Source organism: Misgurnus anguillicaudatus, chromosome 2 (assembly GCF_027580225.2).
Source record: "Misgurnus anguillicaudatus chromosome 2, ASM2758022v2, whole genome shotgun sequence".
NCBI lineage: Eukaryota > Metazoa > Chordata > Actinopteri > Cypriniformes > Cobitidae > Misgurnus > Misgurnus anguillicaudatus.
The window spans coordinates 20,700,267-20,720,584 of record NC_073338.2 but is presented as its reverse complement, the minus strand read 5'-3'; the positions used below and the strand labels follow the sequence as shown (position 1 = coordinate 20,720,584).

Genomic DNA, 20,318 nt, shown 5'->3' with positions numbered 1-20,318 from the left:
TTGCAGTGATCATTGCATTTTGTTTTATCATCCTATATATGGAGGGTGTTCTTGTTGCTGTTCGTTTATTGCAACATCTGTCAGAAAATAAACTTTCCTGGCTGACAACTTAGATATACAACTTTCCCTCGCAACTAAACTCAGATCCCCGAACAGTCATTTGGACTGAAATGTGTTATATTATTCAGGTGAAACCTGGAATGTCATGCCTTATAATCCACATTTATAAAAACAGCAGATTAACTACAGTCAACTTTTACTGCAAAGTATGATAAAGTGCCGCATACTAAAATGGTGAAAATTAAATACTGTAAGCTTTAAGCTACTAATTAGCGATGCATAACGATTAATCGTGATGTGTGTGTGTGTGTGTGTGTACTGTGTATAATAACTTTGTATAGATAAATGCACACACATGCATGTATATACACTCACCTGAAGGATTATTAGGAACACCTGTTCAATTTCTCATTAATGCAATTATCTAATCAACCAATCACATGCCAATTGCTTCAATGCATTTAGGGGTGTGGTCCTAGTCAAGACAATCTCCTGAACTCCAAAGTGAATGTCAGAATGGGAAAGAAAGGTGATTTAAGGAATTTTGAGCGTGGCATGGTTGTTGGTGCCAGACGAGCCGGTCTGAGTATTTCACAATCTGCTCAGTTACTGGGATTTTCACGCACAACCATTTCTAGGGTTTACAAAGATTGGTGTGAAAAGGGAAAAACATCCAGTATGTGGCAGTCCTGTGGGTGAAAATGCCTTGAGGTCTAGAGGTCAGAGGAGAATGGGCCGACTGATTCAAGCTGATAGAAGAGCAACTTTGACTGAAATAACCACTCGTTACAACCGAGTTATGCAGCAAAGCATTTGTGAAGCCACAATATGCACAACCTTGAGGCGGATGGGCTACAACAGCAGAAGGCCACTACACTCCACTACAAATAGGAAAAAGAGGCTATAATTTGCACGAGCTCACCAAAATTGGACAGTTGAAGACTGGGAAAATGTTGCCTGGTCTGATGAGTCTCGTTTTCTGTTGAGACATTCAGATGGTAAAATTAAGCATAAACAGAATGAGAACATGGATTCATCATGCCTTGTTACCACTGTGCAGGCTGGTGCTGGTGTAATGGTGTGGGGGGTGTTTTCTTGGCACACTTTAGGCCCCTTAGTGCCAATTGGGCATTATTTAAATGCCACGGCCTACCTGAGCATTGTTTTTGACCATGTTCATCCCTTTATGACCACTATGTAACCATCCTCTGATGGCTACTTCCAGCAGGATAATGCACCATGTCACAAAGCTCGAATCATTTCAAATTGGTTTCTTGAACATGACAATGACTTCACTGTACTAAAATAGCCCTCACAGTCACCAGATCTCAACGCAGTAGAGCATTTTTGGGATGTGGTGGAATGGAAGCTTTGTGCCCTGGATGTGCATCCCACAAATCTCCATCAACTGCAAGATGCTATCCTATCAATATGAGCCAACATTTCTAAAGAATGCTTTCAGCACCTTGTTAAATCAATGCCACATAGAATTAAAGCAGTTCTGAAGGCGAAAGGGGGTCAAACACAGTATTAGTATGCTGTTCCTAATAATCCTTTAGGTGAGTGTATTTACAAACTGTTTACATGTGTATATACATTTGTATATTTATGTATAATTTATATTATATATAAATATAAATACTTAATATATAAATATATTTTTTCCTTAAAATTATACATGCATGTGTGCATATTGATATACATAATTACTTTACACAGTTTACACACACATATATGATGTAAACAAAAACTTACTTATTCTGCTATAGATTAATCACGATTAATCATTATGCATCCTTACTGCTAATGCGTGTCACTGATAGTCATATATAAAGAGTTCAGATGCAAAAGCTACTAAAGTGGCCCATTAGAGACTTGAATGTACAGTCCACAATGTATTGGAATTACATACACAACATACACAAACTGCATTCATTCAACCCCACAATACAAATGAGATTCTTGTAGCATCAGATTTATTGGTTGTATACAAAAAGTATGTTTGATATGACATAATGCATTCTATATAAGATATAGCATTTTTGACATTCAATGTACAAAAAACCTCGATAGACACGGCAAGTCTTTAAAAATGTGCCCCAGGCTTGAAGACCTGAAGCTGTCAGTAGTGGTTCATTTCATTGTGTAGTGTGAAATATTTGACTACCTTTCCCCCTCTTTTAGATCAAGCACAGATGAGGTGCTTTCAGAGGAGTAACAGGACGATGGAAAAAAGGGAGGGGCAAAGACATTACATACGCAAGTTTGTTTGTTTGTGTGTGCGAGTTTTATTAAGGGTGGGAGGGTTTGCTGACCCAAGGATGAGATAAAAACAAATCAAAACACCTTTAAAATAAAGCAATTTTCATTGTGGATTCAGTGCGATTTTGCAAACCATAAAGCGAGATTTGCCGAAGCAAGCAGTAAATATTTATGTTTGTGCTTTACTAAACTGGTAATGAGAGTTGTCGTACAGCTTTCATAAATGGAACAAAGAAAGTAATAACAATGGCAGATGGAAGTAAGCATACCCTACATTTAAGAAAAAAATGTCTTGATTGTATGACCAAACTTTCAAAGCATAATTCACATCATCCAAATACATGATCTCACTAGAATCATTTCAATGGAGAGGTATAAACAAATCTGAATGGGCACACGCTATATCACATGCCGTGTGAGGCTTGACTAGTTGCATGCAACAATTTGTACCAAAATAGGCCACCGAAACAGAAATGAATGTGTTCATCTAGATCCACTCACACCATATAAATCATGGAGTGCATTTCCATTTTGCAAGCTGAGGTAAATGCAAATGATATGACATTTTTTCTCCTTCAAACTCAATATGCGCCTTGATACAAGAACTCTAAAAATAAATAATCTCATTTCACACCGACTGAAACCGAATCCTCATTTGCAAAGACATTCTGGGACGAGCTGAATGTCTTTTTAATTTGAGGATTGACTTGAAATCTCATTCGCGAGTTAAAGGCTCGACATGCGAGTCGCGGAGCTAGAAGAAAATAATATTTATGAATGTTATCAATAAATATTTCTGAAAAAACCTGACCATGTGCACAAAGAGGATTGTGCTCAAAGAATTCATCAGTGAAGAACAAGTCGAAATATGACTATACTGCATCTTTAAAGGCAAACAGAAAAAGGAAAATTAAATGGTCAAAATAATGATATTAGAAGTCAAGCATGCTATTTTGCGGCCTGATGGTGAATGTACAGTTGGCACCCTGTCTCATAATCTACTTTTTCAATCTCTGACATGACCTTAGTCAATATTTAAGATATTGAGGTTATTTTCCACATACATTATGCAAACAGTAAATCACCATAAAATGACTACTGTGTTTTTACAAACTGGGACACTGTGACTTATACCCAGGTCGCAGCACACATGAAAGAGAGGATGACGAAGCACTTAAAACCTTATGAAGAAAAGCAATGTCGGAGACGCAGCTTCTCCAGCTTGGGTCAGCAGTTAAGACAACACGACTAGTGTGCAAATACACGCACAGAAATACAACGGGTCGGTAAGGCTGAAAGTAAAAAGGAAAACATTAAGAAAATGTGTACTTAATAAGAAAAAAGGCTTTTTTGAAAGGACAGAGAGTGGCTGGGCTTTCATTAATGACTTCTGTGCTGGACTGAAAGAATCATTAATAGCACAAAACAACCATCCACACATATTTCCAGAATATGAGAGAAAGAACGGCTTTAACTCTGAACACATGCGTGCCTCTTATAAAACATCTGAAGGCATCGGCTCTGTGTTTTCAGGCATTAAACTAAAAAGAAAATATATAGGAAAGCAAGACAAATGACAAAATAGAAACTGTAGAGGAATAGTGTACCACCCAAAAAAATAAGTTCTGTCATTATTCTCACCCTTTTGTTTATCTTTCAGTGGAATACAATACAAATGAAGAGCTCACAGGCAAACTCCTCTAAATGTGTCTGACATGTTTTAATGAGCATTTTTTCTCAAGCTCTTATCTTTAGGTCCAGTAATTTCACTTTAATGGCAGTGAAACTGTTATTAGTCATTAACTGAAATGCCTTATTTTCATAAATTTCACTTTCATTAGTCATTTTATTGGTAATTAACACATGTGACTGTTCTTTTGCTGCAAATCTCTCCAAGCGCATGAAAGCTTTTTTGAAACAGTTGCAAAATCTAAAGATGCAACCGACGCTATGTCACAAGAATATTTTACGATTTGGCTAATTCGTATTATACGACCACATTCGTCGATTTTTGTTTGATTTGCCTTGACCCCTGTGACGTTGGGGTTAGGTGCGGGATTAGGGCTTGGGTTCATTATTGTTTTTTTCATAAGAATCGTACTTTTTGCACGATTAACTTTGTATGAATTCATACGAATTAGCCAATTCGTAAAATATGTACGAATTCTCGTGAGATCAGGCTGGATGCTAATAGAAACATTGCAAATAATAAATGTCAAAATGTAAAAATAAAAAAACTGAACCACACATTGTGTAACGTTCGGCGGCAACCAATCGGAAGGCGGAAACCTCCGCTTGAGAGGGTTCCAGAGAATGCATTCGAGCGTCAGAGTGTCCACTACACCTTTTCAATAGTGTCGTTAATAGGGCAGCCACAGCTTTTATTGATCTCAGTTTGATTTAAATCCCTCCTCATCTTTGTTCTCACTATCGCAAATGAAAATATCTATGACGCCGTTTTTTTACCTGACGGGAGGGGACCGATCACAGCACTTGCGGTCCGCATAGAACTGATGCGTTGTAAAAAATTTGGCAAGATGCATGTCAGCGTACGCAGAGGCTACGGATAACCTACGGCAAAGCTACAGGGTAGACCTTAAATTGGACTTTACCGTGCTTGTGTTCACTTCTCACTGGGATGGGTTTATAGGTATAATTCACCTAAAAATCCAAACAATGTCATTAATGACTCACCCTCATGTCGCTCCAAACTCACAATACCTTCGTTCATCCCCGAAAACACAGCCAAAGATGTTTTATATTTAGTCCGAAAGCCTGTTGACCCTTCATTGAAAATCTATGTACGGTATACTGTCCATGTCCAGAAAGGTAACAAAAACATCATCAAAGTAGTCCATGTGACATCAGTGGGTCAGTTAGAATGTGTTGAAGCATTGAAAATACATTTTGGTCCAAAAATTTAAAAAAATTAAGACTTTTTTCAGCATTCTCTTCTCTTCTGCGTCTCTTGTGAAGCGCATGGGCAAGACTAAAGTCACGTGACTCCAGTGAGGCGGATGACGTACGATGCAGCTTACATGTTATCTGGTGCACCCCAGCTGTTTTTTTTTGTGTGCACGGGCTTCGTTTACAGTCTGATAGAGATGCACGCTGTAAATAAAAAAAAAACAACGTTGCAAACATGTCTGAGGATAACACGTCATCCGCGTCACTGCAGTGCGCTTCACACCAGACGTGGAAGAGAAGAAATGCTGAATAAAGTTGTTATTTTTGGACCAAAATAAATGTTTTGATGCTTCACACATTTTAACTGACCCACTGATGTCACATGGACTACTTTGATGATGTTTTTATTACCTTTCTGGACATGGACAGTATACCGTGGGTGGATTTTCAATGGAGGGTCAACAGGCTCTCGGACTAAATATAAAACATCTCAAACTGTGTTCCGAAGATGAACGGAGGCCCCACAAGCCTGGGACGACATGAGAGTGAGTCACCAACGACATTACCCTCATTTTTGGGTGAACTATCCCTTTAATCCAGAGGTCACATTTGCATACTTGACAAGCTTGTCACTTTCACTTTTCAAGTTTGAATGTTGTTGTAATGGTTGTGCCGTAACCTCCCGCGCACTTAGAGGACTTTGCTGAAAAATTGACGTGGCATTTAGTGGATTCTGCCAACAAAGCAGTATTTCTAAATGGCATAAGCGAATTACAGTAGAAGCGAATTGATAACCACATAATACATGCCGAGAGCATTTGCCTAATATCTCATTTTTTATGTAGGTGGCGGTTAGCAGCTTTTGCATCTGAGCTCCTCAAATATTTCTCACTGTTTTGCATACATTGACGTTTTAAAGTAACCACTAAGGTCAAGCTTCAAGAACCAGAACAAAGGTTTAAAGCAGTCCAGTTAAAATATTTTGCTGTCCTCACACAAAGCTAGTATAACTTCAAGAGACTTGTAGACTACTTTAATGAAGCACCTTTGTCCTGTTTTGCGCTTGACTGCTGTGGTCACTATGAACTGAGTCTGATGTTTCTTTTGTATTTTACAAGCACAAGGGTTTAAGATGTCACGAGGGTGAGAAAATAATGACAGAATTTTCATTTACAAAAAATTGCAAAATATTCAAATCAAAAGCATCTCAACTGAGATCAGATAGTTCATCTTTTTAAATCACTCAGTAGAGTACTGTATGAACATCATTTAAATCTCACCTCTGTACTGTAGATTATTCTCTTATCTAAATACTAATTTGAACATTGAGAATTACAGTATGTGATCAACAACAGCATCCTTCAAGTTTTGGAATACAACCGATCTAAATATGAATGTTTGAGGCAAACATAAGTAAACAATAAAGAAATGATAGTCTGTAGTTCTTTGAGCAGGTGGCGATAGTTAAAGAGGTTCATCAGTACAGATGCTCCTCTATCTTCCAGCTAAAGTTCTTGCTATTTCTTCGCACGTTTCCATGGCAACCCGACGACTGCGCCGATCCATTCACACACAAGTTGACCGACGCAGTCATGTGCTTGTAGGGCTTTGTCCAGACCCGGGTTCTCATAAAAAACATCACCCTACATCTCAACTAGGGCTTCCTTCATGAAAATGCCTGTGTATGTTCTTGGCGCACAACATTCAGCTTACATCAAAGTCCCAAGAGAGAAACGCAACTGGAGACGATAAAAAATAAAAAGAAAATGAGATAATCCAACTTCAAGCACCGATTTGTCAACCTCACACGATCCAAGATAAAAAGAAAAGATTTGAACACTGCCGTATTTGCAGGTACAAAGACACATTCGCTTTTGAAATGTACTGTATGTTCTGACCGATTTACATAAAGTGACCAGGCTCTTCATTGTTGGTGAACCTTCACATATTACCAAATCCAGAACCGAACAATCTTTCCATTAAAGCCTTCCACAGCTTTGAGCTTGTATCCTTATGGTCTGAAATAAAACAGCCATCGGAGTACGATGATGATGTTTCTTTCTCCAGGCACCGTGCACCCAGATGACGAATCCGCATCAAGCTTCCAAGGCCCAATGTATTCCTGAGAACTAACCTGTTCAGCATACCAGTGCTGTATTCATAGGAAGTTGAGTTTGTGGGTTTGTTTGTGTGCTGCTGAACTGGTTAAAACCCGTTGGCTCTCTGTCCTTTCATTGGTCTTGGAGGGGGCTTGCCGATCTCCACAGATATGTTGGTATAAAGTGGGTATTTCTTCACGGACACCACCCTGTACATCAGCGAGCTGATCCCATCTTTCCTCATCGTGTTCTTGGTGTTCTGGATTTTAGTGAATCTGGAAGAAAGACAAACAGTACTGTCATTGTTTTACGATTCATTTAAGATAGGCCTCATGGATCTCACAGTGTTAGAAAAAACTGTCAAAATATGCACCCATGCTGTCGCAGGGCGTACCCCTTAAAAAGGTCATAATGGGTGATTTTCACGAAATTAGACTTATGAGGTATCATGAAACATTTTGATAAAAAAAGTAAATGCAAAGTAAGAGTATCAAAATAAGAAGCATACAGTTACAAACATCTCTTCATGTACTATTTTGCACATGATTTCAAATGACATCATACAAACCAATTTTGTTGTTTTTTTCCACATTTAAGGGGGAAATTTTCATTACTGCGATGTGTCCATGACTGAATTTGGGTTCTTTGAAATGAAAATATTTATAATTAAAAAATCTATAAAATAAAAAGCTTCATTGCATGTTATACTATAAACATTTGCAGTAAAGACACATGTGGTATTTGGTGATCATTGGTAAATGTAGAGACAATAATAAGCAATATAAATGTGTCTAAGAAAAATTTTGTCATCCTCCGCAACAATTTTCAATCATTGTTTAAGCCCTCAACAAACTAACATTTAAAAAAAATTGTTGGAAGGGACATAATCATAGTACCTAGACAACTTTTTAGTTCTTATTACCGAAACATGAGTTTGTAAATGCATATATTTAATGTAATGTCATATTGCGGTAATGATAATTTTTGATAATGATAATCTAAACAAATGTAAATAATTCTATAGGAAATATATTTTTTAAATCCTATAAAAATAATGGTTATAGTAAGTTCAGACCTTAATCTTATATATGCAAAAAAAAAATTGGCTTCAAGGGCTTTTAAAAAAAATCTGATGCTGGACACCTTCCAAGTCTGGATTTCGTGAGAATCACCCTAATGTGTACCATTACAGTAGGTACAGATATTTATACAGTTGGTACCAATATAGGGTACTAATATAAACTCTTTAGGGCGGTTTCCTAAAATGCATGTTTGGGCTGTCTTAACCTAAGCATTCATAAATAGGCTAAACAAATGTCTAAAAAAGACACAAATTGTACCTGCTGTGTTGATTGTATCTTAAAACGGCTTACATCATAAGAATTTCAGCTTTCCAAAGATGTGACATCTTTAGCTTTTTGTTTTTGAGTTGTTGTATTTGATAAAGTTTTCTGTCAAATAATGCAGTGTCCCTCCCACGGTACACTGGATACAAGGGGTTAACTATTTAAATGTCCCTTTAATATAATCCCTATGTCCCTATATACTCATGCCTAGTCCTGGATTAATCCGGAAATCTGCCCCTTTTTTAGGTGCAAAGCTTGGACAGCTGTGGTATATATTTTGATAATTTCCTCCGAAGAAAAAAATTAAGAGGTTCGGAGATTGAATTATCAGAGAACACAGATCACGCTGCATGCACTTGGGATAGAAGTGACGAAATGCATAAATATAAATACTTGCATGCGGTCATACCAATGTCAACCAGCAGGTGGTGAAATCACACCCATGTAGGACATTAATTCTATAAACACTGTATTTCGAAACACTCATGAGACGCAACAAAACACGTTATACTGTTAGACAAGTTAAATGAAATGAGCTGTATGCACGAGTATAACATGAGGGTTTACAGTACAGAGATGTGCGACCCCAGCCAGATGATTTTACAGCATGGCCATGACTGCAGAAGAACTTTACCATGAACAACACATCTCTGTAAAATTCTCCGAAAGTAGAAGAGTTTTAAACTTGTCCATTAAAGGCTAGCTTGATTTATGTGCTGCTATCAACTTCAATATCACTGGAGATCCCACAAAGGCTATTAAACAGACTGCAAATAATGATTTATGTTATTAACGGCTGAATGAAATTAGTGTGCGAGAGAGCTCACGCTGAACTCGACTTAATATTCATGCGGACAGCACTAACTAATCTGCAGAAGGGTGATGAATCGAATCCTGGTTTCTTCTGGAAAGTCTCATTATGGAGTATGAAGCTCTTGTACGGAGTGACCAAACAGAGGCTCTGGCATTGACAGAACTGCGGAGAGGGCAAACATTCATCAACTGTAACTCCTCATATTTTTTAAATAATGATACCAGAACCGCTTGTTTCGCATGTCCTGTATACAAGCCGTGTATCTCAAGAACAAATGAGCAAAACTTGTGTGACAGGTAAACACAAACATAAAACATAAGAAGGTGAAAGGCATTTGAAGATACCATAATCAAAATGACACAGAAAGTATCTGATACTTCCATGTTTCTTCTCCTTTTTATGCACTTTCAGAAAAAAGATACAAAAGTGGTACAGATATGTACCTTAGAGGTACCAGTATGCACCATTTAGATACACAAGTGTACTTCTTAAAAAGGTACCACCCCAGTGAGAACTTTTTTACCTATTTGAACCTGAGAGTGTAGTTGAGTTCTTGACCAACCTCAATCCAGTACATGAAAACCTATACTATTGATTAAAACTGATTTGTGTCACTTTTTCTTTATTAATATTTTAGAATAACAGCAAACGATGAAATAAACACAGATGTAACTATGGGGATTATGATGTGACTAAAGAAATGTGCATAAATCACATCTATGCAAAATGCTTGCATCTTTAGTGTAGTCACCCTTTAACAGCAATTTTATCAAGCAGTTTCCTGAGGTCTCCGAGATGCTTTTTAAACAATATTGAAGGAGTTCCCATCTATTTTGGGCTCTTACATTTTCTTCATTATTTTGGACAGTGACTTCTTTTTTCGAGGGTGCTCAATGCAAGTTCGTCACAATATGTATTTAGCCCGTCATGTGTGTGGTTCGTCATTTCAAAATATGTGTTTTGTGCGTCGAGAGATCCTGTGTGCTTCACGTGTCTTGTCAAAATAAGTGCCTGCTGCACACGCATCTAAAGGGTTTGTGATAGGAGAGATGCTCGCGGTTGCCAGATACTCACATAATCTCATGCGTAATAAGAGTTTAATGTTAAGGGAGTGTCTTGCATGTATTTTGTGAACGTGAGCTTCTCTTTTTTTATCATAAACGGTTTTGACGCGTGTGCAGCAGGCACTTATTTTGACAAAACACGTGATGCACATTCACATGATGCAACAAGCACATATTTTGAAAGCGCAAGCAACACACATGACACTCCGAACACATATTTTGAAAAGGCGCCCCTCGGATGAGCAGTCACGAGCCGCCACTGTTATTTTGTCCAAATCGCTAACTTTAATTTTTTTTTTAAATGAATGAAAATCGTGTTTTTTACACAATTATAAATACTATATATAACCCTATATTTTGATTAGCGGAGTACACTTCTAAAAACAAAAGTGCTTATAAGGTTCTTCACATACTATTTTTGGTTCCTCAAAGAACTATTTCTTATATTTCATTATGTAAAGAACCTTTAAATCACTGCAAACAACTTTTTATTCATCGAATGTTAAAGGTCCTTATGGAACCATTCTGCCAAAAAATTTTCTTCTATGGCATCATAAAGCATTAACACTGTTTATACATCTATACACGAGTCCCCTAGGTGTGAAACTCAAGCTTTTATTACATAAAATCAAGCTATCCTAGATTAATTCACTACAAGCCTCCAATTAAAGGCAATAAAATCTAGCAACGAAAGCATCATACTCTAAATGAGTTCCCATTATTCTTTATTTTGGGTAACACTTTATAATAAGATCCATGAATCACTATGAACTAATACCTAAATTAATTCTTACTTAAATATGAAGTAATGACTAATGTTGATGAGTTATCATTAAGTACAACATGACTCAGAAACTGAGAATGGTTTACAAAAACTAAGTTACTAGGTCGATCTTTTTCACATTTTCTAACTTAATAGAAGCACTGGGAACCCGATTATAGCACTTAAACATGAAAAAAGTCAGATTTTCATGATATGTCCCCTTTAATGATTATTTGCCTTAACTCATCATTAGTTCATATTTAAGTAAGAATTAATTTAGGTATAAGTTCATTATGATTTATGGACCCATATTATAAAGTGTAACATTATTTGGTTACTTAAAGGACAAGTTCGGAATTTTACACTTAAAGCCCTGTTTTCAGATTGTTTATGATGAAATAGAACGGTTTTGATTGAGCTTTTGGACGTATGATGCTGCCCCGAGAATTTTCGGGTGTTTGTTGTATGAGCCCCCACCTCTACAATCTGTATGTATAGGTGCACTGGAACAATCCTTCCTAAAATGCATTAAACTTTTGTTAACAAAGACGTGAAACTCACCGAGTGGTCAGGTGTGTTCACTGATATGCTCACACAAAAATCGCTGCAAAAGATGCTTTCCAACAGGTTTTATCGTAGTTTTTGTCCAACTCCATTGACTATTATAAGATATGCTGTGAGGCACAGTATTACTCCGCGCCGGGAACGTTGTTTGTATTCTTGCAATTGGCAAAGGCGGATTATCGCCACCAACTGGGCTGGAGTGTCTATTATTCAAGCTCTCAACAGAAGAATATACGGGTGTGAGGCGTTTGGAAAAATAGGTCCACAAGTTTACAACGAATGCTAAAACACCTTTTGGAGGGCATCTTTTGCGGCGATTTTTGTGTGAGCATATCAGTGAACACCCCTGACCACTCGGTGAGTTTCATGTCTCTGTAAACGAAAGTTTAATGCATTTTAGGAAGGATTGTTCCAGTGCACCTATACAACCATTCTAGAGGTGGGAGGTGATAGAACAAACACCCGAAAATTCTCGGGCCAGCATCATATGTCCAAATTTCAGTCAAAACTGTTCTATTTCATCATAAACAATCTGAAAACAGGGCTTTAAGTGTAAAATACCGAACTTGTCCTTTAATTATTAATCTATGAATCGCGTTTTTGTAGGTTTTACTAGCCCTGGCTGAGTAAGAAACTACTTTAAGGGTTGAGATCCATCAATCTCAGAGTGCACTTCTTGATATATTGACTGTCACTGAGTTGCAATGGCCGGTGCTACCACGAGTCTGTGGATTTTCATCATCATACATCATACAGATGGCTCACTCATTTAGCCCTGACACTTAAAAATACAACTAAAATGAAGCTTATCACTCGCCTGAGACGAAACCTCACTTGACGCCAAAGCAAAACTGTCATGGATCAGGAAAATAAGTGCATTTTTGGTAAATGTCCCACAAAAAACATCCCAGGGGTAAACATCATTGCTTAGAAGTTCCTCCTTCATAGCTCAATTGAGTTCTCAGTTGGTGTTTTTTAAAACTGTTGAACTTTGTCTTAGATGTTCATCCTATAAGATAAGTAAGTAGCACTATTCAAATAACATGGAAAGCGTAGTTCAGAATAATAAAAATGTGACCCTGCCTCTGAAAACCCAGCTTTAGTCATTTTTTAATCTTTTCTACATTAAAGGCGGGGTACATGATCTCTGAAAGCCAATGTTGACATTTGAAATCACCTAAACAAACACGCCCCTACCCCAATAGAATCTAGACCTTCTTTTGATAGACCCGCCCCACACATACACAACCCAGGCAATGATGTCGGTTAGTAGACACGCCCCTTATTGCTGATTGGCTAGAAGTGTGTATTGGTACTCGGCCCGACTCTCTGAAAGTGTTTTTCAAAAATCATGCACCCCGCCTTTAAATCATCCTAGGCAATGTAAAGAACATTCTGTGTTAATATAACCTTATATCAAATTGAAAGATTGAATTTAATGTGAAATCAATAATTGAAATCAAACTTTAAAGCTCATAATCTCATTAATCAGACTATGGGGTGGTTTCCCAGACAGGGCATATCCTAATCCCAGACTAAAATACAGGGTTTCCTGCAGCACTTTGCAGTTCGGGCGGCCCGCCTAAGCTGGGAAACGCTACCGCCTTAACTAGGTCGTCCAAAAAAAAACAAAAAAAAATTGCTGCACAAAACACCGTCAAGTGCATCTTGGAGAATAGCGCAGACGATTTATTTAAGCCTGTTATTGTATTAGTCTATAGTTCTTGCAAATTTAAAGTAAGTTAGCTGGTGATTTTGTTGTTTGAGCAACCTGCTAGCTAGGTTGCACGTGCCTGTTGATTAGATATAATTATTGAGCGCTCTTGCTCACGTTATTTATGTGCATTATTTACATGCTACAGTAGTTACACTCCTTTAAGATAATGTAATTAATAATCCGTTTTTACAATCTTCGCGCTATCTATCATCGTTCGCCAGACGTTCTACAAATCTGCTTCAGTTTGTGTTTATTAACCCTTTAGTTTCACTTCATCACGCAGCTATTTTCGTTAGAGTTATCTGTTAAAAACATTTAATTTATTAATAATCTAGTATGTGTTCATTTTCTGTAATAGTTTCTTCAAAATTAAGTTTTATTTGAGTGTTTTAAATAAAAATATTTTCATTTTCATCATGACGCGTACGCCCCTTTGATTGCCACGCCCCTGGTCACGCCCACCCACCCAACTCTGCCACCTTAACTAACAAATTTTCTGCGGGAAACCCTGAAATGTATGTTTGAGCTGCCTTAATTTAACATATCTGACATATCTTAACATATATCAGTCACATTGTTTTGCACCGAGATGTAATGTTTTTGTAAGGTTTGTTTGTAAAAACTACTTTTATGTCCTAAAGGCCTAGTCCTGGATTAATCTAAACCTTGTACAGGAAACCGCCCCCATACTTTAACCTGGATTTAACAAGAAAGGGTCACAAATATTAAAAAATGTTAATATTGAGCTCACAATGAAGTCTCTGATGTTTGCAAACTGATCAACAATACAAGCAAAAATCTACCACGCATGCAGAACTGCTCATTTTGTAAGGTTTTTGACAGAGGCGCCCTGGGTTAATTGAAAACCATGAAAAAATGTTCTAGGCTACGACAAAGTGCACATTTTCCAGTCTGATGCTCCTACCGACGTGAATCTCACCGATCGGCATCACATCATTTATTCCAGTTTGAGACAGAACACAAACAAACGACCTGTCTGTGACAACAGACCCGCTCTGCCGTGACATGTTTCAATTCATTAACTTCGGCACCGACACCTCATTCATTTCTAAACCCGAGCACCGTCCTCTCCAGCGAAGATGAGTTTTGCACGTGCGTGCGGCTCGCGGGGTGGGCTGCACACTCATTACTTCAATTGTCTGAGGCACTCGTTGGGAGAGAGAGAGAATAAAGTGGGAGAGAGACATGAGCGAATCAGAAAGACAGATCAAGGAAGAATTACATGGAGCGAAAGAGAATAAATGACTCGCTCTTATCTTTTGCACAGTGAATGAAACCCTTTACCAAAGAAAAAGACCAATCCAAACTTTTAATAGCATTCCTTTACTTCTGTCCCGCCATTTCGCTTAGAGCTCTCCCAAGATTGACAACCACCGTGAAAGAGTGAACCAACCTGCAATGGCAGGGATCGTTTTGCAATTAGTTGCTTCTCTGTAAAGGTTTTTTTTACCTGGGAACAATCTGGCTAGCCCAGCGCCAACGGCTGGGCTTATCGACTCATTGATTTAGCTTATTTTGCACCGTCTGAACTATTCATGCATGAAAGACATCCACCAGTTGGCATAAACACACAAATCCAAATAGTATGAAAGGACAAAACATTATTTCCAAATAATTCAAAGGACCAGAGTCAATTATACCACGGTTACCACAAACATTGCTCTGGTGCCTATTTTTAAAACATTTGACAAGTTAGGCGTGTGGTTTACACAAAAATAATCAACACCCACTGAACATTTCTCAGCCAATCAGAATAAAGCATTCAACAGACCTGTGGTATAATTTAAATAATTCAAAGGACTGAAGTCCTACAACAGACATTGCTCTGGTGGTTATTTTAAGACATTTGACAGGTTATGTGTAAAAAGACTATCGAAAAATAATGCATACCCATGAAAATTTCTCAACCAATCAGAATAAAGCATCCAACAGCCCTGTGGTACAGTATAAATAATATATACACTAGACCCCTGTGGTCAGATGCTGGCTAGCTATGATGCTTATTTCAACACTCAAACTAAATACACGAATGCAATCTGAGAAAGGTCTGTAAAATGTCAGAAATATCAAGCTATGCCCCAAATATTATCCTCAAACGGCACTGCTGGGCTTCAGATCAATAAGCCGAAATAATAGGATAAGTGGTACAATTTAAAACTTCCCAGCAGATTTCAGATTCTCAAGCGGAGGCAGGAAAGATTTTGGCTTCAGACTCCGCAGGGATGATGATGAAGAAGAGCGGGTCTTACCTCTGGGGGTTCGGTTCATTGTGTTTGTCTCTCTCGTGCTTGATCATTCTGTAGCGTCCGATTCTCACATCAGGCCGAGACACTTTCATCCCATTTAGTGTGATTCTGAGAGAACAAGAAAGGAACATTATGGTTAGCATGTATGAGATTTCATATCGATCGATTGATTGGGCTCATGCAGTCAAATCGGAGTCTGATGACACAGTAATGGCCATCGTTTCAGGAGCTTGGGACGTGGCTGACCTCAAACTACTTTAAACACATTTTCTTTTCTTTTAGGCTGTGTCCAAAACTTCAGTCAGTGGCTTAAAAAAACAATACTCTTGTGTTAAAGGGGCACTCCACTTTTTTTGAAAATATGCTCATTTTCCAGCTCCCCTAGAGTTAAATGTTTGATTTTTACAGTTTTGGAATCCATTCAGCTGATCTCCAGGTCTGGCAGTACCACTTTTAGCATAGCTTATCACAATCCATTGAATCTGATTAAACCATTAGCATCGCGCTAAAAATAACCAGAGTATTTAAAACTTGACTCCTATTTAAAACTTGACTCTTCTGTAGTTACATTGTGTACTAAGACCGACAGAAAATTGTGTTTTCAATGATATTATGCAGCGCCCAAAAATAGTTTCATTGGTTACTTTTAAAAGCAGGGGACTATTTTCGGCTACTGCGTAATATCATTGCGGCTCCTGCAGCCATGTTACGGCAGCAAAGTCCTTGATTATTACGCCAGAATGAGAGTGTAGTTCCTAGCCATATCTGCCTAGAAAATCACAACTTGAAATTTTCCATCGGTCTTAGTACACAATGTAACTACAGAAGAGTCAAGTTTTAAATAGGAAAAATATCAAAACTCTTTGGTTATTTTTAAGGCGCGATGCTAATGGTCTAATGATATCAGATTCAATGGATTATGCTAAGCTATGCTAAAAGTGGTAGCGCCAGACCCGGAGATCGGCTGAATGGATTCCAAAACTGTAAAAATCGAATGTTTGACTCTAGGGGAGCTGAAAAATGTGCATATTTTCAAAAGTGTCCCTTTAAGTTAGTTTATAAGGAAACATTAATTTATCGCATTAAAAAATCATTTATACAAATGCAATTTTTTAAACAGCCACATACTCTTAAAATAAAGGTGCTTTACGATGCCAAAGAAGAAAGTGGATAGTTTCATAAAGAACCTTTGACATCCGAAGAACCTTTCAGTTTCAAAAAAGCTACTCAGGGGTATTCAAACTTTATAATGCCAAGGACCACCAAACATTTTGTGTGGGACCCAGACCTAAAATATGAATCGCAATTTATATATTTTGATGTATAGTGTATATACAGTATTATTGGCTATGCTTTAGACTAATACTGAATGTATATAAATGAAGAAATACATTTTCAAATAAAATGTATTTGTACTGCAGAAACTTTGACAATAACTCTTGTTTCACAGCACCTTTACCAGGAATCCTGTATTTTAAACCCAATAAGTGAGATAAAGGGCACTGTAATAAAAATAACACACTGGAAAGATACAAAGCAAATATAAATGATTCTGAAATGTACGTAGCAAGAAATGAGAAATAAACATCTAAAAAAAAATCAAATTAAAAATATTTCTTAAACTTATTTTTTCTTTTGGCTTTTTCTAGGGACCCCCTGAAGGTCACCGGACCCCAATTTGAAAACTCCAGCTTTATTTTATTAAAAAATATGAAATAACCTTATCTTTTGCTACATTTTGTATATATTTGGTATTTTATTATTGCTAATAAGATTGTTTGGATGCATGTTAGTATCAACATCACTATCAGTGACACTCACTTATTAGCAAACAATGAACATCCAGTAGCTAAATTGAATCAAAAAGCCATTAACAAACAATAATGCCAAAAATGCCAAACGAGCAGAAAACAAGCCGCAATGAAAAAGCGAAGGGTAAAACTCAATAGCTGCGAATTCTTCTGGGAGCTTTTGTTGAAGAGAACAGCAAGGCTGGGCATCTCCACACAAACCCCTGACTGCAGAACAATCCCATTTGTTTAAATAGCTACAGCTTAGAGAAACTCACGATTGCTTGAACAATCTAACCATTCTAATATCCCTGCTTGGCTCCAGGTCCTGGCATCAGTACAAATCTAATGTTTGTCATGCGAGCATCTTGTCGCTGGAGCTTTGCGCCTCACGATGTCTTTCCGGAGGATGATGGCTTTCTTAAAGCGTTTGATTAGATGGAAATCCTTTTGGGGAGAATGAGGCCATGCATGCATGCAGCTGTGTGTACTGTACGTGTGGGGTCTTATGATTTATTTAATTCTGATCAACTTCAATCCCTCTAGCTGCATTATTTATGACAAAGGCCTTGCTCTTGTATTATTAGGTTGAAGGTAATCTCTGGGTTTTCTTGACCTAGATAAAGATACTGTGGGAGATTTCTGAGGGCGTTTGGATGAGATTATAATGAGAGAAAAAGAGGTGTAAACAATGAAAGAGGCAGTAAGAGAGAGGATTAATACCGTAAACGTCACAGACTTATCCACTAAATGTGTGACAAAGACCATAAAGAAACATTAAATATTTGGTCACTTGCAATCATTTTGTTTTAAGGGCAAATTACGAATCGATTGTAAACAAATTGTTTTTTTACACAAAAAGTTAATTAGCCTTTTCGTGATGTTACTTACAAGTTCAATTTTATTTTTATAGTAACGTTTACAATTTTGCATGTAGTAAAGCATCTTAACATAAATGCAGGGTAGTATAAGCTTAATCCAGACTAAAGGGCCGTTCAAAAAATATAGTTTTAAAAATCTTTGTATATTAAAAAGAATAGCTAGCCTGGGTTTCCCCATGCTGCCTTGCACGCAAATTTATTTGCGCTGCAAATCTAGCATGGAATCTATGGACCAATTTTTCCCCTGAAATAGGGAATCCAATCACAGAATGAGAAGGGGCAGCAAGATGATGACAACGTCTATGCGACACACCGAAGAAGTTTTGTTTATCCAACATGGCAGCAAACGTCAAGTTACTTTTCGGTGCAGCCTTAAGGGGGTCGCACAGAGGACGCGCAGCTCAGCGCCGCGTCCTTCTAAAAAACACATTGCTTGCTATGAGTATACGCACACCAGTGCGATAGGTGGCACCTGTCTGCGCCGCCCAGCTACGACTCAGGAAGTTGCTCAAATCCCTGTTGCGCCACAGAGCGCCACTCACATAGTTTAACATTAAAGGAACAGTATTTAGGTTTGTGGACAAAACTGGTATTGCAATCACAAAACTTGTGGCTAAAACTGGTACTGCAATCACACAACTGGTGGCCAAAACACAACATGACAACATAAACATCAGTTGAGGGCTGCAACTACGGAAGTAGCAATTGCCTTATTATCCCCATGGTGACGTATATCCGAATGAAACGGCTTTTGAGATTAAATAAGGCAGGGCTGGATTTGAATATGTACATCGAGATCTGATTGGATCGTTTGAAGTTGGGTCATGTTGCTAATTGCTGCGATCTTCTCCCGGGCCCCGCCCACCTGCCATACTTATGAAGTGAAGAGAGATCGTTTTGAGGAGGGGAGGAGATTTGCATTTTTGATTAAAGATTGATTATGAGCACACACGAATTTGTTAAAAATAATGAAGCTCACAGATAAGTCATTTGTTAATAATACCACAATATTAAACAAAATATATATAGTTTTTCATTTCAATTTCATTGCGACTTTAAATGACAATATCCTGGCCGGACAACTGTTGTCAGTGATATAAGCATTTGAAATGAAAATGATTTCTTAATGTCTAGTGACATATCAGCGCCATTTTATGATTCATGTATATATATATTTCTTACATACTGTTTCTTTAAATAACATCATATTTGTCCCAAATCATTAACGATTAACATTGGCTGCTAACGTATATTTAGCATTTTGAAGTAGACGCTATCTGACGAAGCTTGCGCTACTTAATGTGCACTACTTCCGGCTTACGATACCTCCGAGTTGTCCTAGACGCGACTCGGCGCGACGCTGAGCTGCGCGGCCGGTGTGCGACCCCCTTTAGATAGCGTTCTAAGTAGTTTTGAACGCAACTTTATTTAAAGCGTAACTAAACCCTAAACCAACTTTTTTTAGTTAATGATTTGTAAGAATGATGCTTTATTAGTGCTGTTCATTGATTTTAGTACGTTTTTTGACGTTTGGATATAAAGTGTTTCAATACTACAATATATGGTGTAAAAACGTCTGAGTGCTGCCCTCTTCAGGTTGAACGGTGGCTACTGCAGTTGAATTTTCCTATTGGATGTTGGGTCCAAAAAATAACTTGTGACGTAAGCAGGTTCAAGCTCACCACGCCCTTGTTACGATCTCACCACACACTTGGTACGAGCTTAGTTCGTCCCCTCTGTCTCTGTTGGGATCTGCCCATTTTTCTTGCATTTTTCAAATATTG

At 37.8% G+C, this 20,318-nt stretch overlaps 1 protein-coding gene across 1 annotated transcript in view; it reads right to left on the bottom strand.

The window, feature by feature from the left end:
- Positions 1–5,776: 5,776 nt before the first annotated feature.
- Positions 5,777–20,318, bottom strand: part of b4galt2 (UDP-Gal:betaGlcNAc beta 1,4- galactosyltransferase, polypeptide 2) — a 166,851-nt gene continuing 152,309 nt past the window's right edge. Inside the window, exons 6-7 of the mRNA XM_055201800.2 lie at positions 15,867–15,971; positions 5,777–7,603 (exon numbers count right to left, since the gene is read on the bottom strand). Of these exons, the coding sequence (XP_055057775.2) occupies positions 7,435–7,603; positions 15,867–15,971 (274 nt within the window). The 3' untranslated portion in view covers positions 5,777–7,434. The remainder of the gene's footprint in view (positions 7,604–15,866; positions 15,972–20,318) is intronic.